This window comes from Balaenoptera physalus, assembly GCF_965194825.1.
Source record: "Balaenoptera physalus genome assembly, chromosome: X".
In the NCBI taxonomy this organism is placed as follows: domain Eukaryota; kingdom Metazoa; phylum Chordata; class Mammalia; order Artiodactyla; family Balaenopteridae; genus Balaenoptera; species Balaenoptera physalus.
In genome coordinates, this window is record NC_138903.1 from 16,351,005 (window position 1) to 16,375,757 (window position 24,753).

The 24,753-nt window shown below is 38.9% G+C and overlaps 1 protein-coding gene across 5 annotated transcripts in view; it reads left to right on the forward strand.

Moving 5' to 3' along the window:
* Positions 1-24,753, forward strand: part of CDKL5 (cyclin dependent kinase like 5) — a 187,423-nt gene that overhangs the window by 87,726 nt on the left and 74,944 nt on the right. For 2 of the 5 annotated variants that reach the window (XM_082446994.1, XM_082446996.1), the window contains exon 6: positions 3,297-3,387. The exons of the other annotated variants lie outside the window; for them this stretch is intronic. In XM_082446994.1, coding sequence (XP_082303120.1) covers positions 3,297-3,387 — 91 coding nt within the window. The remainder of the gene's footprint in view (positions 1-3,296; positions 3,388-24,753) is intronic. 5 annotated transcript variants of the gene reach the window in all.

The window sequence follows — 24,753 nt, forward strand, 5'->3', positions numbered from 1 at the left end:
ATGATTTTCCTTCTTTACCATGTTGATATGGTTTTCAAATATTGAATCAGCCTTGCATATCTGGAATAAATCCAACTTGGTCATGGTGCATACTTCTTTTTATATATCGCTGGATTTGATTTGCTAATATTTTGAGGATTTTTGTCCCTGAGTTCATGAGCAATATCAGTCTATAGTTTCCATTTTTTGTGCTGTCTAACAGGGTTTTGGTATACACATAGTAGTAGCCTCATAAAATGAGCTAGGAAGTGTTTCTTCCTCTTTCTAATTTCTGGAAGAGATTATGTAAAATTGATGCTGATTCGTCTTTAAATGTTTGGTAGAATTCTCCAGTGAACCCATCAGAGCCTGAAGATTTCTTTTATTGAAACTCTAAAATTACAAATTCACTGTATTTAATAATTATCTGACTATTGTTTATTTCATCTTGGTTAAGTTTTGGTAGCTTGTGGTTTTCAAGGAATTGGCCCATTTTTTTGTAAGTTGTCAAATTTATGAGTGTAAAATTTGTGGTATTTCTTTACTATCCTTTGAATGGCTACAGGATTGTAGGCATCTCCCCTATTTCATTCCTGATATTGATGATTTTTGTCTTCTCTCTTTTTAAAAATCTTTATCAGTCTTGGTAGAGGTTAATCAACTTTATCAATTTTTTGGGGGAAACAGATTTTCCTTCATTGATTTTTTTTCAGTCATTTTCCTGTTTGAAATTTCGTTGCTTTCTGCTTTTATCTTTATTATTTCCTTCCATGTTGCTTTGGGTTTATTTTCTTTTTCTAGTGTAGAGGTAAGAATTTAGATTATTGATTTGAGACCTTCTTTTCTAACATACGGATTTAGTGCTATAAATTTCTCTCTTAGTACTGCTTTAGCTGCATCCCGCATATTTTGATATATTTTCATTAAGTGATATGAAATTAAAATTTCCTTTAGACTTCTTTGTATGATGGCTGCTTTGAAATCTTTATTGGATAATTCTGACATCTCTGTGTTAGCGTCTCGATAGTCTTCTCTCATTCGTGTTGAGGTTTTCCAGGTCGTTAGCATGACAAGTCATTTTCTATTGAAACCTGGACATTTGGACATTATGTCGTTAGATTCGACCTTATTTAATCTTCTGTCTTATCTGGCCTCCTTTGACATTCCTCTGACAGGGGACGGGGGCACCAGATGGGGATGGAAATTTGGTTTCCTCAGGTCGCCTCCATTGACACCCACTGGAGAGGGGCTCCTTGTGACTGGTGTGGTTGGGAGTTGGGCTCTCCACTAGGCCTCTGTTTGTAATGGGGGCTGGGTGGGCACACAGCTGAGAGCACGAGAGCACGCAGCCATTACCGCACAACTGTTAGCGCGAGATCCTTAGCATGGTGGTTAGAGGTCGAGCTCTGCCAGTGGTTGGCCAGACAATGGTCCTCGTGGTGGAGAGCGCGATGAGAGGGAGATAGCGGCCGTCAGGTGAGCTGGGGGCCCAGGGGACAGGCTGTGGGCTGTGTCCCAAAGAGCTCCGGAGCCCTCGCCACGGCTGCCCACTGGCCAGGCCCAGGCCTTGAGGCAACGGCAAACCTGTCCCGCATCCCCGCCTCTTTGACCTAATGGCAGCGGCGGTCTCCATGGGTCACAGTCCACAGGACCCACCCCCCCAACCCCCTTTGGGCGGCCTGAGGAGCCTGAGGGCCGGCTGGGTCCTGGACGCCTGGCTCCCTCAGTGATGACGGCTGGGCGGGCGCCGCCAGCTGAGAGCTGCCTCTTCAGCTGGGCCTGGGCACTGGTGGGAGGACCCAGACTGGGTGCTGGACGAGTGCTTCCGCTCAGGGACCCCGTTTTCTTAGCCAGGGCCTGGACCTTGGAGGGCGAAAGTCGATCCTTGAACCTTGCCCTTTCTTGTCAGAACAGGGAATAACATTTGTTTAGGTGGAGGTTTACAGGAACATCATGACCTGACCTCAAGAACAAAGGATCTGACACCAAGAAGTTTGCAACAACTAACCACACCCCTCCCTCACCTTCTTATAAAAGGGCTTTGTTGAAAGCTTTTGGGGAGTTCAGGGTTTTTAAGGCATGAGCCACCCATCTCCTTGCATGGCCCCACAATAAACCTTTCTCTGCTCCAAACGCTGACGTTTTGGTATCGTTTGGCCTCACTGCGCGTCGGGTGCATGGACTTGCATGTGGTAACATGTTGACCACCCTGGTTAGGAGGGGCGGGAGGGGCAGGTGTGCCTTGTTACTGCTCCCCACGTGGCCTCCACTGACACTACCCTGGCAGGGGATTGGGTCTGCTTCCCACTCTGCCTTTGCTGGTGTGAATGGAGTCACAATTTTTACTGTTTCATCTGGCTGCAGTAGAGTGGTTATTGTCTAAAAGTTTTCCATCTTGCTAGGCTGCTCCTTTTCTGGTCTTTTAGTTCGAGAGAGAGCAGGCTTTGGTTGGGGCTATTTTTTGTCTGTGTCATGGGCATTTTGGGGTTGCTTGTTGAAGTAGTTTTATTAGAGTTGCTTTAAAATCCTTGTCAGATAATTCCAACATTTATTTCATCTTGGTGGATGTCTCTTCTCATTCAAGGTGTGACTTTCCAGGTCCTTGGTACAAGTGATTTTTTATTCTATCCTGGTCAATTTGTATATTATGAGACTCTGGATCCTTTTTGGTTTTTTTTTGTTAAGCAGGCAGCCTCCCTGTTGCGGGATTGTGTGAGGGGCGGGTGGGGGGTGTATGTTCAGTTTCCTGCTTGGCCCCCCTGATACCACCTCTGCAGAAGCGTTGCTCTTACTCCCACTGCCTCCTTGCAGATGGATGGGGCAGGTGTTCAGCTCCTCACTTGGCCCTGCTAATACCTTCCCAGAGAAAGTGGACCACTAATTCGCACTGCCTCTGCTCTGTCCTGCAGACACTACCCTCGCAGGGGCGCCAGAGTACTGTTGCCTGCTTCTGCCTAGGGAAAGATAGAAGATCAGCTCAGGGGCTGGACCCACCAACACCACAAGAGGGGAATGGAGCGCTGCCTGCTTCTGCCAGGCTGGGGATGGAAGATTAGGTCCCTGCTTCCTCGGAGAGTGTGTGTGTGTGTGTGTGTGTGTGTGTGTGTGTGTGTGTGTGTGTGTAAGAGTGTCTACCCGCTTAGCCCCACTGAAACCTCAGTGGGGTGGTGGTGCAGTTTTTCCATTCATGTTTGCCTGAGTAGGGTGAGTATTGCCAGAAAGATTTTCCATTGTTAGCTCATCCTTTTCTTGGTCTTTTAGCGGTGGGAACAGGCTTTTCTTGGCACTTTTTTATATTTGCCTCTTGTCGGTTCCAGGTCAGAGGCTTCTGTGGCACCCTGTTGGGGATACATAGGAGACAATGAGGAATCCCAGGGAACTCACTGCCAGGGAACTCACTGCCGTGGTGTGAGTCTGAAGTCTCTAGGCACTCGTCCTCCTCCTTTCCACCCTTTCTTCCTATCTTTGTGTGTTATGTACAGGGGTTTTTAGTTTGGAGAAATGGGGCTACTCCATCTTTACTAAAAGTACAGGTTTTCGTGTGTGTGAAAATTCTGTAAACACCATTTATGTGATAATAAACATCAGTTCATTCTTCATATATACCATGTATCAGACACTGTGATTGAGACTTAGTCCTTACCTTCAGAGATCTCACAGTTTTATGGAGTCGAAGTCCTGTGAAATAGATTTTAATTAGCCCCATGGCATTCAGGTAGAAACACAATTTTTTATTTTAGAAATAAAACTAAATCTAACTCCACACCACCTGGCTTGTTGGTATTACTGGCGCTCCTTTGCTTCCCATGGACTGATACAAGCCTCCTTTGTTTTATGACATACCAGGCAAATGGGGCAAGGGGCCTAGTCCTTAGTGCTTTGTTGTTACCATGGTTACCATTGCTTGTTACTCAGGTTACCATTAAACCCTTTGCCAGGAGCTGCCCTCCAATGGGCATTGGTTCCCTGGCCCCAGCTCTCCAGGCTCTGGTGCTTAGTGATCAGACTGGAGGGATCTCTTCAAGCACCACCACTGTCCCAAGTCCTGGACACTCCTCTGCCTCCTGCAGAAGCTGCAGCCCCGTAATCCTCCCAGTCCGGTAGGAATGTCAGCTTTCTTTGGCATTAGAGTATTGGATGGGAAGTTTGGCTTTGCTGTGAGTCTGGACTTTATGTAGTAAGGACTGTTAGTTCTCTCCAGGGTCAGGAGAAGCCCCTCAGGGACAAATCCCATGCTCTTGGCTTTCCTCTGGAAACTTGCTTTAGTGATTTGGGAATGCCCTGCAGCAGAGCATTTTGAACTTGATGATGGTAATAACGGTAATAACATTTAGCTCATGTTCTGTTCTGAACATTTTCCTTGTATCCTCTCATTTAATCCTAATAGCAACCTCAGGAATAAGTGATATCATTAGACCCAGTTTTCTGGTCTAATGCTCTGCTGATTGATGCTTTTCCATTAGACAAAGGAAATTGAGGCACCGAGAAGTTAACAAACTTGCCTAACGTCTCTCAGCTAGTAGATGGTGGAGCCAGGATTCAAATCCAGGCAGTGTGGCTCTGGATCTGAAGTGCTCACACTTCTTCTGGATGTGTGACATCCTTTGACTTTCAGTTTGCTGTATTATTATTTGTTTGAAATCAAGATTGTGTCTGAAAGAAGTGCTTCTGGGCTTCTGAAAATTATCACAGAATTAAATGTAATTAAACAGTGTTTCTAATTAGAAACACTTTTTGTTTTCTTTCTTATGAAACCATATAGATAGATCTGGCAACAGGAGTATGAAAAATAACCTGTACATATCTTATATTTTAAGCTGGAGTATATAGTCCTCTAATCAGATTTTTTTATTTGTTTCTGAAAGTAGGAAATAATGATTTTGTTAGAAATTTCTGCCTTTTTCTTTGGTTGTTTAGGGCTCAAGAGAAAATTTAACCAGATTACTTTTTATGATATATCTATTATTTATCACAGTTCTTTATACAGTTGTGACATTTTCTATTGCTTTAGGTGCCTTTTTGTTCAAATACAGGTAGTAGAATAACTAGAAGGATGTGATTCACAAGTCATTATATGAATATTATCCATGCCCTTAGATTTAAATTCTACTTTAGGGGCTTATTATAAAGTGGTTATAATGTAGCCAAGTTCCTTTGTTCAGAAAAGATTTGTGCTGCCCTTTAACTTGATCTTTCAGTGAAAATATGTAAATTTTTCCATTCATTTAAAATGTGGAATCAAGTTTCATTTACATATATATTCTATGTACTTGATAGTATAATCTAACAGTTTGTTCTGTTCCTTATAAACACACAGTGTTGAATATAAAATTTCTGCCATGTTTTGTTAGAGAATAATGTATGATTTCTCTTAAAGTCATCCATTAATTTGCGTTTTTTCATACCATTGGTTCTTAAATTTCTACAGGCACTTTCTCACTATGTGATTTATCTGAATAACTGCATGATTTATCTGAAGCAGATATCTTTTTCAAATTTGTATTGATTTATCATCCATGCCGTTTAAATACATTCTTTGTTGATATATAAAGATTCTTTGTTAGTTCTGGCTCAAGAGAAACCACAGGAGTGAGCTTTGAAACTTAAACTGTAATTCATTAAGCAGATATCTGTTAAAACACCTGCTATAGTGGGTCCTGCTGGATGTTTGGAATAAAAAACAGGAAGAACATGATTAGTGATTGTAGAGAACCCACATTCTGGAAGGGAAAGGCTCATGACAGCATAATGATTGAGGTGTGGTCTCTGCCCTTGAGGAGTTCTTGGGCCAACAGAGAATGAAAATGTCACAAAACAGATCATTTCAAAACTCAGGGGATTGGTCCTTTTAACAAAAATAATATTTCAGTCTTTATTTTCTGTGATGTTTTTAGTCATGATAAAATTTACATATCCCGTTTCTATGCCCTGTGTGTACATTGCCTCATTTCTTCTTGGTCCCTGTAAGATCCTTAAGAAGTACTTAGAGCAATTGAACTGCTTAATTCACCCAGCCCACCCATTTGGAGGCCTTTCTGCTAGATCTTAGGGGTGAGAGTTATGTGAAGTGCCTGTACTCTTGGATCTTAACTGTGGTCTGAGGTGGGCATTGAGGCAGGATTGCAAACCAGAGATTCCAGGGAAGTTGTGGTAAGAGCTTGGTAGGAGGTGTGGTTAGTGTGCTACCGACCGCAAGAGAGGAGCACACAAAACAAGCTGGGGGATCATGCAGTGCTTCCCGAAGGAGGGTTTTGAAGGAGGAAAAGAAGAATTAACTAGAAGTAGCAGGGTTGGCTTCCTGTCATTTAAGTAGCAGCTAAAACATCACTTCCTTGGGTACTCCCTTACCCAAATCAACACTCTATTAAGTTGACCTGTTTTGCTTTCTTTTATAGCAGTTACTGTTATCTTCTTGTCTGATACTTGTTCACTTATTATGTCTCTTCCCTCCAGAATGTAACTGCGGTAAGAACAGGGACCCTCCCCCGATTTGTCTTGTTTCCTATGTATCTGCACTGCTAAGCACAGTGCCTGTCACCTAATAGGAGCTTGGGAAATGTTTGTTGATTGAACAAATGAATGAATGAAGAAAGGATGAATGCTGGAGGCAGAGTGTGAGCAGATAAAAGCAAGTATGTGTGAAAGCTCAGTTGAGAAACTGCGAATAATTAGCTATGACAGGAGCAGGGGTGCTTTTCCTTAAAAGTTAGGAGATGAAGCATGGAATTAAAACTTTATCCTGGAAGTCTTGAACAGCTTCCAGGCTGCATGAAATGTAATATATGTTTCTTTTCCTGAATCCAGTGATTGACAAGCAGAGTATGTTTGAAATATCTATTAGGTGCAAAACTGATGACCTCACTGAGGCCTTGGGAGAATGTTACTAGAAGAGGATTTCAACTAGAAAGCTTCCGTGATAATCTTGACATCAAGTAGCCAGACATATCAGAATTTTGTTAGGTTTACAGTGTTCTTTGGCTAATTCTCTTGAAACATTGCACTGCTTGAGATTTATATTCCATGGTTGTTTCAAAGGCACGGCCACTTTTGGAATTTTTCTCTCCCTCCTCCCCCTCCTTTTCTTTTTTGCTTTAGTGCTTAAGGTAGCATCATATATGAGGTCATCCAGCTTCTTTATGTGATGGTGGTAAACAGTTCCTCTTCCATGACTGTGTGAAAATATGGTACAGTTCACTTCAGCAGACCTTTATTACATACCTATCACATGTAAGATAAAGTGCTGGCTACTTGGATATAAAGATAAGACAGACTTTTAGCTCTTTCAGAAATATTACAGGTTGCTGATTTATGTTTGATATACATCTCTTTCTATGGTAAGAGAAAGTGAATCTGGCATTTTCTAGTTTTCCCAACAATGCATAACATAACAAGTTTTCAATAAATTAACTAGATACTTTGAAAATAAGTTTTTTAAGAAAAGAAAAATTGTTACTACCTAAGTTGAATGCACTTTTCAGTTTTCTACATGGATTATGGTTATGGCAAAAAGGTGTGACTTGGAACTTTTTTCAGATTTTGGTTGTACCATTCTGTTTCCTTGTCTGCCTATGTGTGAACAGATCTGTCAGAAAGCATGATCACAGGGTCCCTAGAGGTAATCCAGCTCAGTTATTTGAGTAGGGAGCTTCTCAGTTTCTCTTGCTTTACCTATCAGCCTTTCACATCTTGGCAGTGTTGTAGTAATCCCGCACCTGAGGACGTTATGCCTTACTACCCTAAAGATATTATACAGAACATAATTTCTGTTGCTCTTGGACTTTGGAGTTTCCTTAAGCATGTTTCTGTCCTAAAACCCTGGCATATTTTTCATGAATTGGAAAAGACTAAGCCTCGGTGGTGTTGGGACTCAAGGTGGGTCACCCCAAAATATGCCACAATGGCACATTGATTATTTTGAATTGACGTTGCTTGAGAAACAGCTGATGCAAGAAGGAAACTCTGACCTACCTCTGTCCCCCTAAAAGCAGAAAATAAATCTCCCATGTGAAAGGTGCACTCGCTGTATCCAGAGATAGAGGGACACCCTTATCATCAGAGATAGGAAATCTGGAGCCGAGAAGCCTGCATATATATACCTTGTTACTTCTTTAATTTACTACCCCAAGCCCAAGCTCTTTTAAAATTCTTCACTAATTGAGCATCCAAAGCCCAAGTTTCTTTGTCCTGTCAATTCCTCACAAATTTATTGTTTCTTTGTCTAAAAAGTATAAAAGCAGCCTGCTTTGGCCACTTCTTAGGTCCTATTTCTAGGAGACCTTTGTGCGCATGAATCTCCCCCTCCCTGACAGTGTGTTAGCTTTCTTTACCAGGCTTTACTCGTTTTCTTATTTTATAGGAAATTGTCAAATTAGGGCAAAGTATTTGCCCAAAATCAAGAATCATAGATGTTATATTTTATGTATACATATGCATAATTCATCAGTTTATTGATTAATAAAAGCAGAATAGAATCAGATATTCTTAAGCAATGATTTAATAACCATTTTAGCTATACTGTCTCTAACTTCAGCAGAAGGTATGAGTCTATACTCATGGGTCTGGTTTTTGCTAGGCTCCCAGGAAGCAGTGAGCAACTTGCCTCTATAGTAGCAATTATGATTGCTACTATAACAATTTGCTGTTGTTAGAGTTCTGTACATTGTTTACCCACCAATGTCTGCAAAACTTAGTATGCTGACTTCAATGGTATCTATATAATTTACTGGGAAAATTGGCCGTGAGAGAGTTAGGCACAGTCAGTTCTTCTCTCAATCAAGGAATCTGTACCAAGCTGTCTCTATAACTAGTTCAACAAAAAATAGATGTTTACCTTCTTTGGACCATGTATTTTTATGTCGATCATCAATCCATTTTAATTCTAAACCTTTCTTTGTTTATTCTTCTATCATTATACCTGAATGTTTATATATTTCACCGAGATAATCTTTCTGGAATACCTGGTGATGTATCTTTGGTCAATAAATTGGTTTTTCTCCCCTGATCTTTTCTTATCATGGTTCCATGTGAGAGACTAGGGTGAATACCTCTTCATAGGGGAAGTTCCTTTGAGACTTAAAAGAGAAACAAAAGACAGCCCTTCCAGGTGCCAAAGGAATGTGGATAGAAGAGGTGAAGTTAAGGCAGGCAAGTCTTGACATTCTCTTCCCCCACCCCTCCCACCACCTCAGGGGACTGAAATTGTGGGTTTAGGAGGACAGTAGGTTGAGGGTAAAGCCAAAAGAGAAAGATGCTTATGCCCCATTCCCCTCTTGGAACTCAGGGAAGAAACTGCCTCGCAAGGTTGCCTCGTCACAATGGAAGCAGTGACAGCAGAGTAAAATGTGGCATGATATAGTTAGGCAGAGAGAGGATGCCTAGGCCTCCTTCAGCTTGTGAGTGTCTTCCAAGGAATCCCAAAGTTACTACGCACCCCAGATAGCTAGGTTGAGAGCCAGTGAACCTGTCAGTGGGGATGCTGTGTTGAGGGGCAAGCGGATAGCAACACTATGGTTGTTGGCCAGGTAGCAGGTGTAAATGAGATTGCAGCGTCTAGATGGCTTTACCAATTAAAACTGAGGAGCCAAACAACCAGGCCAGACCCCTGGGCTCTAAGCCAAGAGCACATACCTGAGCCCACAGCCTGCATGGGGTCCAACATTAGCATCAGGCCGGTGTCTGGGGTCCAGGCCTATAAGGAACCTTGTCTTGGGGACCATAGAGCCCCAGGGGACAGCACAAGGGCCCGTGCATGTTTATCTACGAGCCCTTCCCTTACCACAGTGAAGTTACATAACCCCACCCACATCCATACACCCAGCTGCCATCTTGGTAGGAGCAGGGAGAAAATCTGAAGGGAGAAACTGAGCGTTTGCCTGAAAGAAACTAAAAACAAGCAAGGACTGAGCTACTATAGAATGCAAGTTAAAGTCAAGGTCAGAGCTTGAAAAGCAAGGTTAAATCAGTTGTAGAAAATTAAAGAGCTACATTTTCTTGGCACATCTTAGATTTAGTCTTAGAGGATGTATTTCCATCATTTAAATTTTGCCCACTATTGAACACAGCTTAGATCCAATGATTGTCTGATTGAGGTTGTAGATTGCCTGCATTTGGCATGCCTAATTAATGCTATCTTTGTCTCAATTACTTGATCACTAGAAATGGAGTTTTCATTTTCTCATTATCTATTCATTGTTATAAAATGAAGGCAAAATGAAATAAAATTGTAACACAATTGCACAATAACTACAGTACGAACATGATGGTTAATATTACTAAACTGAAATGCTGTCTGGCAGGCATTATTACCATGTACTCTTTGAAATTTCCATTCATTTGCTGACAATACCAAGTCTGAGTTTGGTGTAGACAAGGTGGTTTGAGAGCATCTGTACATAATGTCTGGAAGTGTGGGCTGTATGAAATCAAGTACACCTAGAATTTTGTATGATCTATAAATATGGAGCTAAATTGTTTTGAAAGTTCACCTATCTCTCTCTAGTGAAGAGAGTTGCTATTTGCTTTGCTAGAGGGGTTAGTGAAAATTGTTCTTTGGGTGCCTCATCTTTTATCTTGATACCTACATTTTATTTTTTGAACATTTCATTAACTACCTAATCTATCATAATAACTAGGGTAGTCAATTTATATTAGTCTATAACTATGAGGTGAATTATTTTTAAATGATGCATTTAAAATCAACTCTATTCAAGAAAAACTCTATTGAGGTATAATTTACATACAAAGAATGTACCTTCTTATATACAATGAGAGGTACCCATTTTAAGTGTACAATTCTGTATGAACTAGTTTCCTTAGTTCGTCATGGTTACATCCTTTGACATTGTCAGCCAATATCCTTTCAGGTTGATGCTGATCCACTAACAGTTATACTGGGCCATATTAAAAGTACTTATAAAGGCTTTCTAGGTGTGTGAGTTTGTTTGCATTTATCAGCTAAATGGTCCTAGACTTTTATGTTTTTTATTCTTATATTTGTGGCACTCAGATGTCAGCCATCTCGGTGGCTCCAAGCCTCACAGCCTTACTGGGTACACTCACTTGTAATGTTCAAGTAAAAACAGTTCAGGATTTTACTGTGGAAGTTCTAGTGGCTTCCTTAAGAATGTGGCTTACATTTTCAAGAGAGCCTCTCCCTTTGATTTTCTCTTCCCACTTAACTCATGTTCTTATATCTCACCTCTAGAGGCTCTTCCCTTCTTTCTGTTCCGTAACGGCCCAAGCTTTACTCCTCTTCCTACATTTCCTGGAACTCCGCTAATACAAAATGACTGGAAGCATTTGTAGCACGTGTGCACTGAGGATTTGGGGACCATGTTACTATACAGCACTGAGCGTGATGTATTAGCTAGTTCCGGGTCTGTGACAATTTCCTTCACCGGGAGTATCTCATACCACACACATGTTAGATATTAGTAATTATGTGACATCTCTGTTTTCATATTATGTTTTGCCAGACTAGAGGAAATCTTTTAGTTTTGTCACAGAATGGAATAGAGGTGATGGTGAAGGAGAGCAATCCTTGTTTCAGGTGGAGAAATGAATCAATAAATAATAATTTTTTAACTTAGTAAGCCTTCTCATATAACTTGATAAATACTGGCAACCCTAGTAACTGCAATCATTTTACTGGCAACCTAGTAACTGCAAACATTTTATACCAATGCAATGGAAGAATTTTTAACAAAAAGAAAGCGATATTGGTTTTGCAGTGCCTTTTTAAGATCTGCAGGAGGCCAGAGTAGCCAAATAGCAAAAGAGATTCTTAATCAAGACAGTATAATTCTTCTGAACTTTAAGAGCTTATTCAGATTCCTGCCTGCTGAAGGACTTCTGGAGAGGGCCAGATGAAGTTTTGAAGACTCTTATGTTCTTTCATTATCTTCATTTTTTGAAACTTTCTGAAGAAAGAAGGAAACAGATCTATCTTAATAAGTCTCCCAGGGATACACTGTCCTTAAAAAAAATAAATGTGTATATTTGTATTCTGTGTTTGTTTGTTTTTGTTCCTTGTATACCAAGGAATGTCTTTTATTCTTTTTAAAATTATGGTAGGAAAAGGTATTTCTCTGTTAAGCTGTGGCAGAATTAGTAAATGACGTCCAAACAGACACATGACACGGGCCGGCAAGATGTGAGGTTTGAATAGGTGATGCAGTGCATGAGACATTTGCACTAGATCTTTCTCTCTCGCTCAGCATACTTTAGACCAGTCATACATTTGTTTCTCACCTACATACTTGCAGTCCAATGGTAGAATCAGATAAATATGTGAAGGTGTCACTTTAATACAAGTTATGAAGGAGAGGTGTCTGCTCAGAGAGCATTTGGGGCTTCAGACCTAGCCACGGGGCTATGGGAAGACTTCCTTGAGGAAGTGAGGATTGAGCTAAGGCCTAAGGGATAGTGCAGGGTTGAATGGCACAGGGAGGGCCAAGCTTTTTGGAGGAAAGGGAACAGGCTCAATAGCAGGAGACATCGTGGTGAGGATGGTGAGGGCTCAGCAAGCAAGGGAGACCTAGGGAGAGGAGGTTGGAGAGCATCCCTTGCTGGCCAGGCGAAGGGGCTCTGATGTGGTCCTTAGGGCAGGGGAGTTTTGGGAGAATTCTAAGGGGAATGGTGGGGCAGTCAAATCAGATTTTCCTTTGCAAATGAAGAGCCTGGTTGCTGAGTGGCAGACATTAAAAGGGTTAGGAGGTTAGGCAGTACCCCAGGTGGGAATGCCAAGGGCTCCAACTGAGCTGGGAGTGTCCAGGTAGAGAAGAACAGTGGACCAATTTGAAAAAGATTTAGGAAGCAAAAATCAACAGCACTTGATGATAACCTGGATGGATTTGGGATTGCAGAGATGGGAAGAGTGATCCTAAATTTCTGGCTAGGGTTCACTGAGATATGGGACAGGAGACAGGACCAGGTTCAGAGGGGGAAGATGAGGGGATGGTTAGGCATGATGTCTAAATATTTTACTTTTACTTATTCTCATTTTACATCTCAATAAAGATTCATGGAGGGCAGATCCAGACCAGAGTGGGTAGAAGGGATTTTTTTTTTTATATATCTTTATTAGAGTATAATTGCTTTACAATGTTGTGTTAGTTTCTGCTGTACAACAAAGTGAATCAGCTATATGTATACATATATCCCCATATCCCCTCCCTCTTGAGCCTCCCTCCCACCCTCCCTATCCCACCCCTCTAGGTGGTCACAAAGCACCGACCTGATCTCCCTGTGCTATGCAGCAGCTTCCCGCTAGCCATCCATTTTACATTTGGTAGCGTATATATGTCAGTGCTACTCTCTCACTTCGTCCCAGCTTCCCCTTCCCACCCTGTGTCCTCAAGTCCGTTCTCTACATCTGAGTCTTTATTCCTGCCCTGCCACTAGGTTCATCAGTACTGTTTTTTAAGATTCCATATATGTGCGTTAGCATACAGTGTTTGTTTTTCTCTTTAGTAGAAGGGATTTGATGTTTTATTGGAAACAAAGGAGAAAATAGATTTTGTTATGTAGGAATTTTATTACTGACTTGGCTTGAAGGCAGTTGTTTTATAGAAGACTCTTTCTTTGTTAAGATCCCACTTCCCACATCTTCCTTTCTTGGCTGCATGCTCTCTCATGTTCTTGATGATGTATTACTATTTTCATAAGACTATCCTCTTTTTAGAGTCTGAGCATGAAGTAAATTCATTGGGAGTTTTCCTTATAATGCTCTTTAAAATGTGAGAGTTTTTAACAACAAAAAAGAATATGTTTTAATGTATCTTTTGGTATTTCAGTATATAATGCTCTAATGGAGCCATATTGCAAAAGTTATTATAAAAGTAATCGTTTTATGAAAATGAGATGAATGTAGACATTTTAATGCCATGATTAATAGCTTTAATAATTTTTGAAGAATTAATCTTTTAATCATCCCGTTTTCAACTAAAATTTCTTTTCACAGTGTATTAGTCTTTTCCAAAGCTTTACCTGATCTCAACAAATGGTCAGTCTCTCTTTTAAGGGGGAGTGTTTATAGTGGACTACTACAAAACCGTTACAATGAATAATCTAGAGCAGGGTTTCTCAACATCAGCACTTTTGACATTTGGGGCCAGGTAATTCTTTGTGGTGGGGACTGTCCTGTGCACTGTAGGGTGTTCAGCAGTATCCGTAGCCATTACCCACTAGATGTAAGTACCCCCCACCCCATAGTGACAACCAAAAGTGTCTCCAGACATTGCCAGATGTCCCCTGGGGGCCACATTTATCCCCAGTTGACTAGATTTATGTTTAAATCTCAGATATACCATGTTGTACTTAAAAAAAAAATTGTTGCAAAAAGGTGTGTACAATAACATGCCAGTTATATGATCTTTAATGTACAAAATAGTAGTAAATTTGCTTATGGGTAAATTCATCGGTAGTAATAAAAATGTGCATGGGAACACTACATACCAACTTCAGAGTGAAAGTTACCTCTGGGGAGAGAAGGAATGGGAATGAACGAAGATATATTTATGACATTTTACATTTCAGAAAGAGAGAGATCAGAAGCAAATAAACCAACATATTATAAACTTAAATCTCAAAGGGGTATGCAGTTTTTTCTTTATATTCACATGATCAATCTGTTTTAAACTTCTGCAGCATATCATGTAACATTCATGGTACTTTTTAACTTTTGTCATAAATTTTTACTTACTATCATGCATTATTACACACCAGGATGTAAGCTTCTGTATGTATGAGATGCTTTATTTACTCACTCTTGTTAAACCTAGGATGTCACATAAAAAACCTCACATAAGGCAGGGGCCCAATAGATAGTTCTTAGCTGACTGACTGAAATGCTCCCCTGGGTATTAATCTTTCCTGATTAAGTCTGCAGTACTTAAATTTAGTAGTTAATCTAACTTTTAGTATTGGCAGACTATGGTAATTTACAAGTAATAAATAATACAAGTCAAGGAAAGATCTTTAAAGGATTCCTTAGGAAACAGTCTGGTTTTTATCATTGCATATCCTGGATAATGTTTTGTATTTCTATTAGCTCCATTGTATCTACCTGCCATGGAATGTATCCTGTGCTTGAATTTACTCCCATTTTATAATTTTGCTCATAATGTAAAAATAACTTAAACAATTTGTCTAAGTTGAGAAGATTCTGTGAAATACAAGTTGGAATATAGATAAAGATGGAAACAATGAAATATTTGCACATTCTTTTAGTTGTATAAATATAACAGACATTAGAAAACTATTTGAAATGTTTTGTTGGTGCTAACATGTACTTTTGAGAAAACACAGAAGAGAAATAATCATGCCTCCCCCTCCCCAGGAGTGAGAGTGTGTGTGTGTGTGTGTGTGTGTGTGCGCGCGTGCGTGTGCGTGTGTGTTTCAGAATATATCCTTTTCAACAATAGAACTTACATATATGGCTTGCAACAGTGAATAGCATTGCCATGGTTGAGAGCTGGCCTCCAGGATCAATCTTCCTGGGTTTAAAAATTTAGCCCTATTACTTCTTAGTTGTATGATCTTGGGGCAAATTATGGAACTTCTTTAAAATTCAGTACATTCTCATCTGTAAAATGAACATGATGATAAGATTCTCTTCAGAGTATTGGTTTGAAAATTAAATGAAATAATACATGGGCAGCACAGACCCCGGCACAAAAGTACTTAAAAATAATAACCTAAAATAAAGCATACTTTTTCAGTTACCATATCTGTCTATAAGGTGATAATATTTATGTTTGTAGGAGTTTGCTTCTGCTGAAGGAGCACGTCAGTGTTTGAAAACACTTAGACAGTGTGGTATTTGCAAACCAAATGCAGATTGAAATACTTTAAAATACTTTAGTTGTCAAGTTGTATTCCTGCTATCTAGATGAAAAAATAAAGAATTTCTCCCAAGGAAGGGCTTCCTCAGAGAATAATTAGAAAATGAATTGTAGAGCATAACCTTTGGAATGTTTTAATCCATGAATAGCAGAGTAAAATAAAATCAGTATTTTTTTCTGTTCTGTTTCATAATGCATGTTGGATATTTTAAATTACAGAGCAAAACATTTAAAACAATGACTCCTGCTACTTCCTTACAACAGTGTATGATTGGTTTAGGGAATTCACTGTTCCAAAGCATAATTAAATCAAGTTATGTAACTGCATTTAAAATAACTTAGTAAATCTTATGATTGTTAATACCAGTCGGTTGCTTTGCCAACATCTGAAGAAGGGACAGTTGATTCTGGGAAAAAAGCAATGACTGAGGAACTTTAGACAGTCAGTAGCAGGAATGAGTTTTGGTTACAAGTCTCTGTGTTCAGTATGGTTGTTCACTGATTGAGGCATGGTTTTTATGAGGTGGAGGATCTTGAGAATACTGGAAGACATATAAGACACATAGTAATTTTTTGACAAAAATTAAAGACAAAGAAAAATTATTAAAAGCAACAAGGGAAAAACGACAAATAACATACAAGGGAACTCCCATAAGGTTAACAGCTGATTTCTCAGCAGAAACTCTACAAGCCAGAAGGGAGTGGCATGATATATTTAAAGTGATGAAAGGGAAGAACCTACAGCCAAGATTACTCTACCCGGCAAGGATCTCATTCAGATTCGATGGAGAAATCAAAAGCTTTACAGACAAGCAAAAGCTAAGAGAGTTCAGCGCCACCAAACCAGCTCTACAACAGATGCTAAAGGAACTTCTCTAAGTGGGAAACACAAGAGAAGAAAAGGACCTACAAAAACAAACCCAAAACAATTAAGAAAATGGTCATAGGAACATACATATTGATAATTACCTTAAACGTGAATGGATCAAATGCTCCAACCAAAAGACACAGGCTCGCTGAATGTATACAAAAACAAGACCCATATATATGCTGTCTACAAGAGACCCACTTCAGACCTAGGGACACATACAGACTGAAAGTGAGGGGATGGAAAAAGATATTCCATGCAAATGGAAATCAAAAGAAAGCTGGAGTAGCAATACTCATATCAGATAAAATAGACTTTAAAATAAAGAATGTTACAAGAGACAAGGAAGGACACTACAGAATGATTAAGGGATCAATCCAAGAAGAAGATACAACAATTATAAATATATACGCACCCAACACAGGAGCACCTCAATACATAAGGCAACTGCTAACAGCTATAAAAGAGGAAAAGGACAGTAACACAATAATAGTGGGAGACTTTAACACCTCACTTACACCAATGGACAGATCATCCAAACAGAAAATTAATAAAGAAACACAAGCTTTAAATGACAAAATAGACCAGATAGATTTAATTGATATTTATAGGACATTCCATCCAAAAACAGCAGAGTACAGTTTCTTCTCAAGGGCGCACGGAACATTCTCCAGGATAGATCACATCTTGGGTCACAAATCAAGCCTCAGTAAATTTAAGAAAATTGAAATCATATCAAGCATCTTTTCTGACCACAATGCTATGAGATTAGAAATGAATTACAGGGAAAAAAACGTAAAAAACACAAACACATGGAGGCTAAACAATACGTGACTAAATAACCAAGAGATCACTGAAGAAATCAAAGAGGAAATCAAAAAATAACTAGAGACAAATGACAATGAAAACACGGTGATCCAAAACCTATGGGATGCAGCAAAAGCAGTTCTAAGAGGGAACTTGATAGCTATACAAGCCTACCTCAAGAAACAAGAAAAATCTCAAATAAACAATCTAACCTTACACCTAAAGGAACTAGAGAAAGAAGAACAAACAAAACCCAAAGTTAGCAGAAGAAAAGATATCATAAAGATCAGAGCAGAAATAAATGAAATAGAAACAAAGAAAACAAAAGCAAAGATCAATAAAACTAAAAGCTGGTTCTTTGAGAAGGTAAACAAAATAGATAAACCATTAGCCAGACTCATCAAGAAAAAGAGGGAGAGGACTCAAATCAATAAAATTAGAAATGAAAAAGGAGAAGTTACAACAGACACTGCAGAAATACAAAGCATCCTAAGATACTACTACAAGCAACTCTATGCCAATAAAATGGACAACCTGGAAGAAATGGACAAATTCTTAGAAAGATATAACCTTCCAAGACTGAACCAGGAAGAAGAAGAAAATATGAACAGACCAATCACAAGTAATGAAATTGAAACTGTGATTAAAAATCTTCCAACAAACAAAAGTCCAGGACCACATGGCTTCACAGGTGGATTCTATCAAACATTTAGAGAAGAGCTAACACCCATCCTTCTCAAACTCTTCCAGAAAATTGCAGAGGAAGGAACACTCCCAAACTCATTCTGTGAGTCCACCATCACCCTGATACCACAACCAGACAAAGATACTACAAAAAAAGAAAATTACAGACCAATATCACTGATGAATATACATGCAAAAATCCTCAACAAAATACTAGCAAACAGAATCCAACAACACATTAAAAGGATCATACACCATGATCAAGTGGGATTTATCCCAGGGATGCAAGGATTGTTCAATATATGCAAATCAGTCAACAAGATACACCATATTAACAAATTGAAGAATAAAAACCATATGATCATCTCAATTGATGCAGAGAAAGCTTTTGACAAAATTCAACACCCATTTATGATAAAAACTCTCCAGAAAGTGGGCATAGAGGGAACCTACCTCAACATAATAAAGACCGTATATGACAAACCCACAGCCAACATCATTCTCAATGGTGAAAAACTGAAAGCATTTCCTCTAAGATCAGGAACGAGACAAGGATGTCCACTCTCACCACTATTATTCAACATAGTTTTGGAGGTCCTAGCCACGGCAATCAGAGAAGGAAAAGAAATAAAAGGAATACAAATTGGAAAAGAAGAAGTAAAACTGTCACTGTCTGCAGATGACATGATACTATACATAGAGAATCCTAAAGATGCCACCAGAAAACTACTAGAGCTAATCAATGAATTTGGTAAAGTTGCAGGTTACAAAATTAATGCACAGATATCTCTTGCATCCCTATATGCTAATGATGAAAAATCTGAAAGAGAAATTAAGGAAGCACTCCCATTTACCATTGCAACAAAAAGAATAAAATACCAAGGAATAAACCTACCTAGGGAGACAAAAGACCTGTATGCAGAAAACTATAAGACACTGATGAAAGAAATTAAAGATGGTACCAACAGATGGAGAGATATACCATGTTCTTGGATTGGAAGAATCAATATTGTGAAAATGACTATACTGCCCAAAGCAATCTACAGATTCAATGCAATCCCTATCAAATTACCAATGGCATTTTTTACAGAGCTAGAACAGAAAATCTTAAAATTTGTATGGAGACACAAAAGACCCCGAATAGCCAAAGCAGTCTTGAGGGAAAAAATGCTGAGCTGGAGGAATCAGACTCCCAGACTTCAGACTATACTACAAAGCTACAGTAATCAAGACAATATGGTACTGGCACAAAAACAGAAATATGGATCAATGGAACAGGATAGAAAGCCCAGAGATAAACCCACGCACCTATGGTCAACTAATCTATGACAAAGGAGGCAAGGATATACAGTGGAGAAAAGACAGTCTCTTCAATAAGTGGTGCTGGGAAAACTGGACAGCTACACGTAAAAGAATGAAATTAGTACACTCCCTAACACCATACACAAAAATAAACTCAAAATGGATTCGAGACCTAAATGTAAGACCGGACACTATAAAACTCTTAGAGGAAAACATAGGAAGAACACTCTTTGACATAAATCACAGCAAGATGTTTTTTGATCCACCTCCTAGAGTAATGGAAATAAAAACAGAAATAAACAAGTGGGGCCTAATGAAACTTCAAAGCTTTTGCGCAGCAAAGGAAACCATAAACAAGACAAAAAGACAACTCTTAGAATGGGAGAAAATATTTGCAAACGAATCAACGGACAAAGGATTAATCTCCAAAATATATAAACAGCTCACACATCTCAATATTAAAAAAACAAACAACCCAATCCAAAAATGGGCAGAAGACCTAAATAGACATTTCTCCAAAGAAGACATACAAATGGCCAAGAAGCACATGAAAAGCTGCTCAATCACTATGGAGAACAGTATGGAGGGCCCTTAAAAAACTAAAAATAGAATTACCGTATGATCCAGCAATCCCACTACTGGGCATATACCCAGGGAAAACCATAATTCAAAAAGACACATGCACCCCAATGTTCATTGCAGCACTATTTACAATAACCAGGTCATGGAAGCAACCTAAATGCCCATCGACAGACGAATGGATAAAGAAGTGGTACATATATACACGATGGAATATTACTCAGCCATAAAAAGGAATGAACTTGGGTCATTTGTAGAGACTTGGATGGATCTAGAGACTGTCATACAGAGTGAAGTAAGTCAGAAAGAGAAAAACAAATATCATATATTAATGCATATATGTGGAACCTAGAAAAATGGTACAGATGAACCGGTTTGCAGGGCAGAAATTGAGACCCAGATGTAGAGAACAAACGTATGGACACCAAGGGGGGAAAGTGTTAGGGGGATGGGGGTGGTGGTGTGATGAATTGGGCGATTGAGATTGACATGTATACACTGATGTGTATAAAACTGATGACTAGTAAGAACCTGCTGTATAAAAAAATAAATAAAATTCAAAAAAGAAATAAAATAAAATAAATTTTAAAAAGAAATATAAGCCCTAGAGGTATTTTTCTGTTTGTTCCTATTCACAAAATTTATTTTTCATTCTCTTTCTAATTTTTCAGTTGCAGAAATTTATTCTGGGAAACGTTATATGCCTTGATATAGCTTATTCACTCATGAAGATAGTAGTACAATTCAGGAACCTCTGTCTTTCTGCATTCCAAAGTAATATAATGCCTATTCTGAGGCAAAATTAAGGGTGAGACATGGAATTATCATTCGTGTTTACTTATATATGTTATTACATCCTTAGTTTGTTATTTAAAATGTGAGCTCTTAACTAACTCATTGTTTAAACAAGTAAGCAATTTACACCTATCTTGTTAACTACAGCTGGTGACATTCTCTTGCAGACATTGTGGGGGCAATGGTGTGCTTTTGTGAATAAATTGAATTTAAAACACAGTTCTTTCGAGTTATTTTTCATATATTTGTCCTTTGTCTACACCTGTATTACATGTAGCATCTCAGGGTGGTGGCATGAATTTATTTAAAAGGAAAACCAAAAACTCATAAAAGTTCTGTAAGCTAAGAAACTGAACATTGAAGATCATTGGCAAAGTCCAGGGAGATAAATTGAACAATACATGCTATCTATTCTACGTTCTGAACCAGAATAGGGCAAACTGTCCAAAGGGAATAGGAAAAGACTTGGACCGATGCCCACAGGGGCTGGAAACAGGCAGCTATCTCAGGGTAGTAACTTTATCTGACCCTTCAGGAGCTGGAGTTCTCTATCCCCCATAGCCCACATCAACACCTGTATTGCCAGATCATTTCAGAGGCAAAATGCCCCAAATGCAGTAAGGCAAGAAGTAGAGACGGATAGGAAGCAGCATGTTGTATCCTAGGATTGATGGACCCCATGGCAAGCTGTGGTGAAGATTAGTGGGAGCAGGATGTGCTAGGGATTGTGGGCTGGGCAAACAGCTTCTTCAGAGAACCTTGCCCAGGCGGCCCAGGCTCAGACCAGCCAACCCAACGAGAAAGGTGTTTGCTAAGGATCCAGGTTTTGAAATTGGGCTCCGGTGCATCAATCTGCCTTTGAAATTGAGGTTGCTAAAAAACCCAACTACCTGTTTTGCTGCCAGACACCAAGCGTGGTGGATCTCTTCCTATCTTAGCGAGGATGAGTTAAAAATGGGAGTCGGGGTGTGGCTTACGAAAAGACATGGCTACGCATGTCTTTCACTGCTCTGAAGATTTAAGAGCAGCACATAGTTCTAAAAAAAATTTTTTTTGTAACAAGCAGATGAAGTTGTCTCCTGAAGGAAAGCCAGGAGGATATGACCTCTATAGTGATAACAAGCTGAAACAAGGTAAAAATTGCAGAAGTCGGCTGAGATAAGGAAAGAAGATGAAGAAACCTAAAATGAAAGAAGTAAAAGAACAAAACTGATGTAGCAGTTTTGATTAATTCACTCATGAAATAGTCATTCATTAAATATTTATTGAACACCTACTGTGCACCTGCCATTCTAGGCACTTGTGATGCAGTAGTGAACAAAACATATAAAGCAATTATGAAAAGTTCAACCTAAAAGTTACAAGATTTCTAGTGGAAACTATTAGAAAAATAGGAGTAGAAACAACATTTAAGGTTGCTAGAAGAAAACTTTTCTAAGTTCTTTGATTTCCAGGTACTATTAGTTCAAAATACACACACACACACACACACACACACACTCCCCTAGATATATTCTGATAATTAAAAATTTCCATTCCAGGGAAAAGGAAAAGTCCTAACAGCATCTAGGCAGAAAAGAAGACGTTATCTACATCCAAACAAAAACCAAATTGACCTCGGAGTTCTTTTCTACAACACAAATACCAGAAGACCATCAGGGCATCGCTAGCCCGTTTGGAGCCTTATGTGGATTAGAAAATGGCAATTCTTCTTTTAAGATCTTTCATTTTCTTTTCTTTTTCTTTTTTGTTTGGCCAAGCCGTGCGGCTTGTGGGATCTTAGTTCCCTGACCAGGGACTGAACCTGGGCCCTCAGCAGTGAAAGTGCAGAGTCCTAACCACTGGACTGCCAGGGAATTCCCTTCATTTTCTTCTTGGAAAAGTATCTTAGTGTACGGATTTTGTTACAACAAGACACTTTACTCCTAACTACTGGAAACTTGCTTTAATAGACATACAAACCTGAGACATCTATGATGTGAATGGCACTTTCCAGGGCTTTGCAGGACATACAACCTTACAGTGACCCTGAGGATGGTGGAGAACATAAGGTTGTCTTCCTGAGAATTCTGTGCCTTCCAAGTTGCCATTCACGTGTGAGGACTTTCAGATATATGTAAAGACCTGGAAAGTAGGATACTTACTCAGAAAGCCATCCAAAGACAAATAGTGGCTGAGCAAAAACTTAATGCAAATTGAACAGTCAAATATGTGAAAAACCACGGTAGGAAATATGTAGAGAAATAGAGACTATACACCTGAAACTAACACAGCAGTGTAAATCAACTATATTTCAATAAAAAAATTTTTTAAATGATCCAGACTCAGAGATACAGAGAACAGGCATGTGGTTGCCAAGGGGGAGAGGGGTAGGGAAAGGAAGGATTGGGAGCTTGGGATTAACAGATGCAAACTATTATATATAGGGTGGATAAACAACAAGGTCCTACCGTATAGTACAGGGAGCTATATTCAATATCCTGTGATAAACCATAATGGAAAAGAATATGAAAAAGCGTATATATGTAAAACTGAATCACTTTGCTGTACAGCAGAAATTGACACAACATTGTAAATCGACTATACTTCAATAAAAATTTTAAAAATAATAAAAATAAACATGATCCAACTATATGCTGTCTATGAAAGACTCACTTTAGATCCAAAGAGAAAAAAAGGTTGAAGTGGAAGAATGGAAAGAGATATTCCACAGAAATAGTAACCAAAAGAGAACAAGTGATTATATTATATATTATCAGACAAAATAGACTTTAATTTTTTTTAAAAAAGGTTACAAGAGACAAGGACATTATACATTAACAAAAAGGTCAAATATAGGTGACTTCCCTGGCAGTGCAGTGGTTAAGACTCCACACTTCCATTGCAGGGAGCACAGGTTCCATCCCTGGACAGGGAAATAAGATCCAACATGCTGCAAAACGCGGCCAAAAAAAAAAAAGAGGTCAAATATAGCAAGAGGATAACAAAAAAACAAAAAAAGAAATAGAGACTAAATATAATAGCTCATGTGTGTGTAATTACAAATTAAATATAGCAGCCAAAACCTATTCTCAATAATAGATTTATTTAACAAAATGATATAAGAAGTATCAGGGTCAGTAACCCCAGAGTAATTTAAAAACAGCTTAGGGTCACAGTAATTTAAACTGGTTCTGGCATAAGAATCAACAGGTCAATAGTATAGACTAGATTATAAAGCTCTGAAAGAAAATCTAGAGTATATATATAAGGATGCTAAGATGCAGCAGAACTAAAAATCCATGCTAAAAGGTACTGGGAAAATTGGTTCAGTTTTTAGAAATTTAAATTTAGATTCCCTCACCATATAGCATATTAAAATAAATTACAAGGGAATAAAGACTTAAGGAACAAGATTAAATCATTGAAATATCGAGACAGATAGATGTGGATGAATATTAATCATATACAAGCTAAGTAAGGAGTTTGAGCACAAAAGTTGTGCACCTAATAACAGGCATGTATCAGTAAATTTGACTATATAGTAATAAACTATGTTCAGCAACAATAACAACAACACCCTAAATAATTCCATGTCCACAACAATCTGGGGAAAATATTTGTAACAAAATTTGTCAACAAGTTCACATTCATGAATCAGTAAGAAAAACATTAAGGTTAGTACACCTTATTTCACTTACCAGTTCATAGAAGCAAACCTTTGATCTCATTGGTGTCTAAAGATTTTTTTAATGATTGTATTTAGTGTTGGCTGTGGTTGTAGCGTGGGTTCTCATGCTGCTGAAGGGAACTGTAAAATGATATATTTTTGGATATCAGTTTGGCAGTATTAGGAGCCTTTACCGTTCATACCCTTTAACCCAGTTATATCAGTTACAGAATTTACTTTATGGAAAT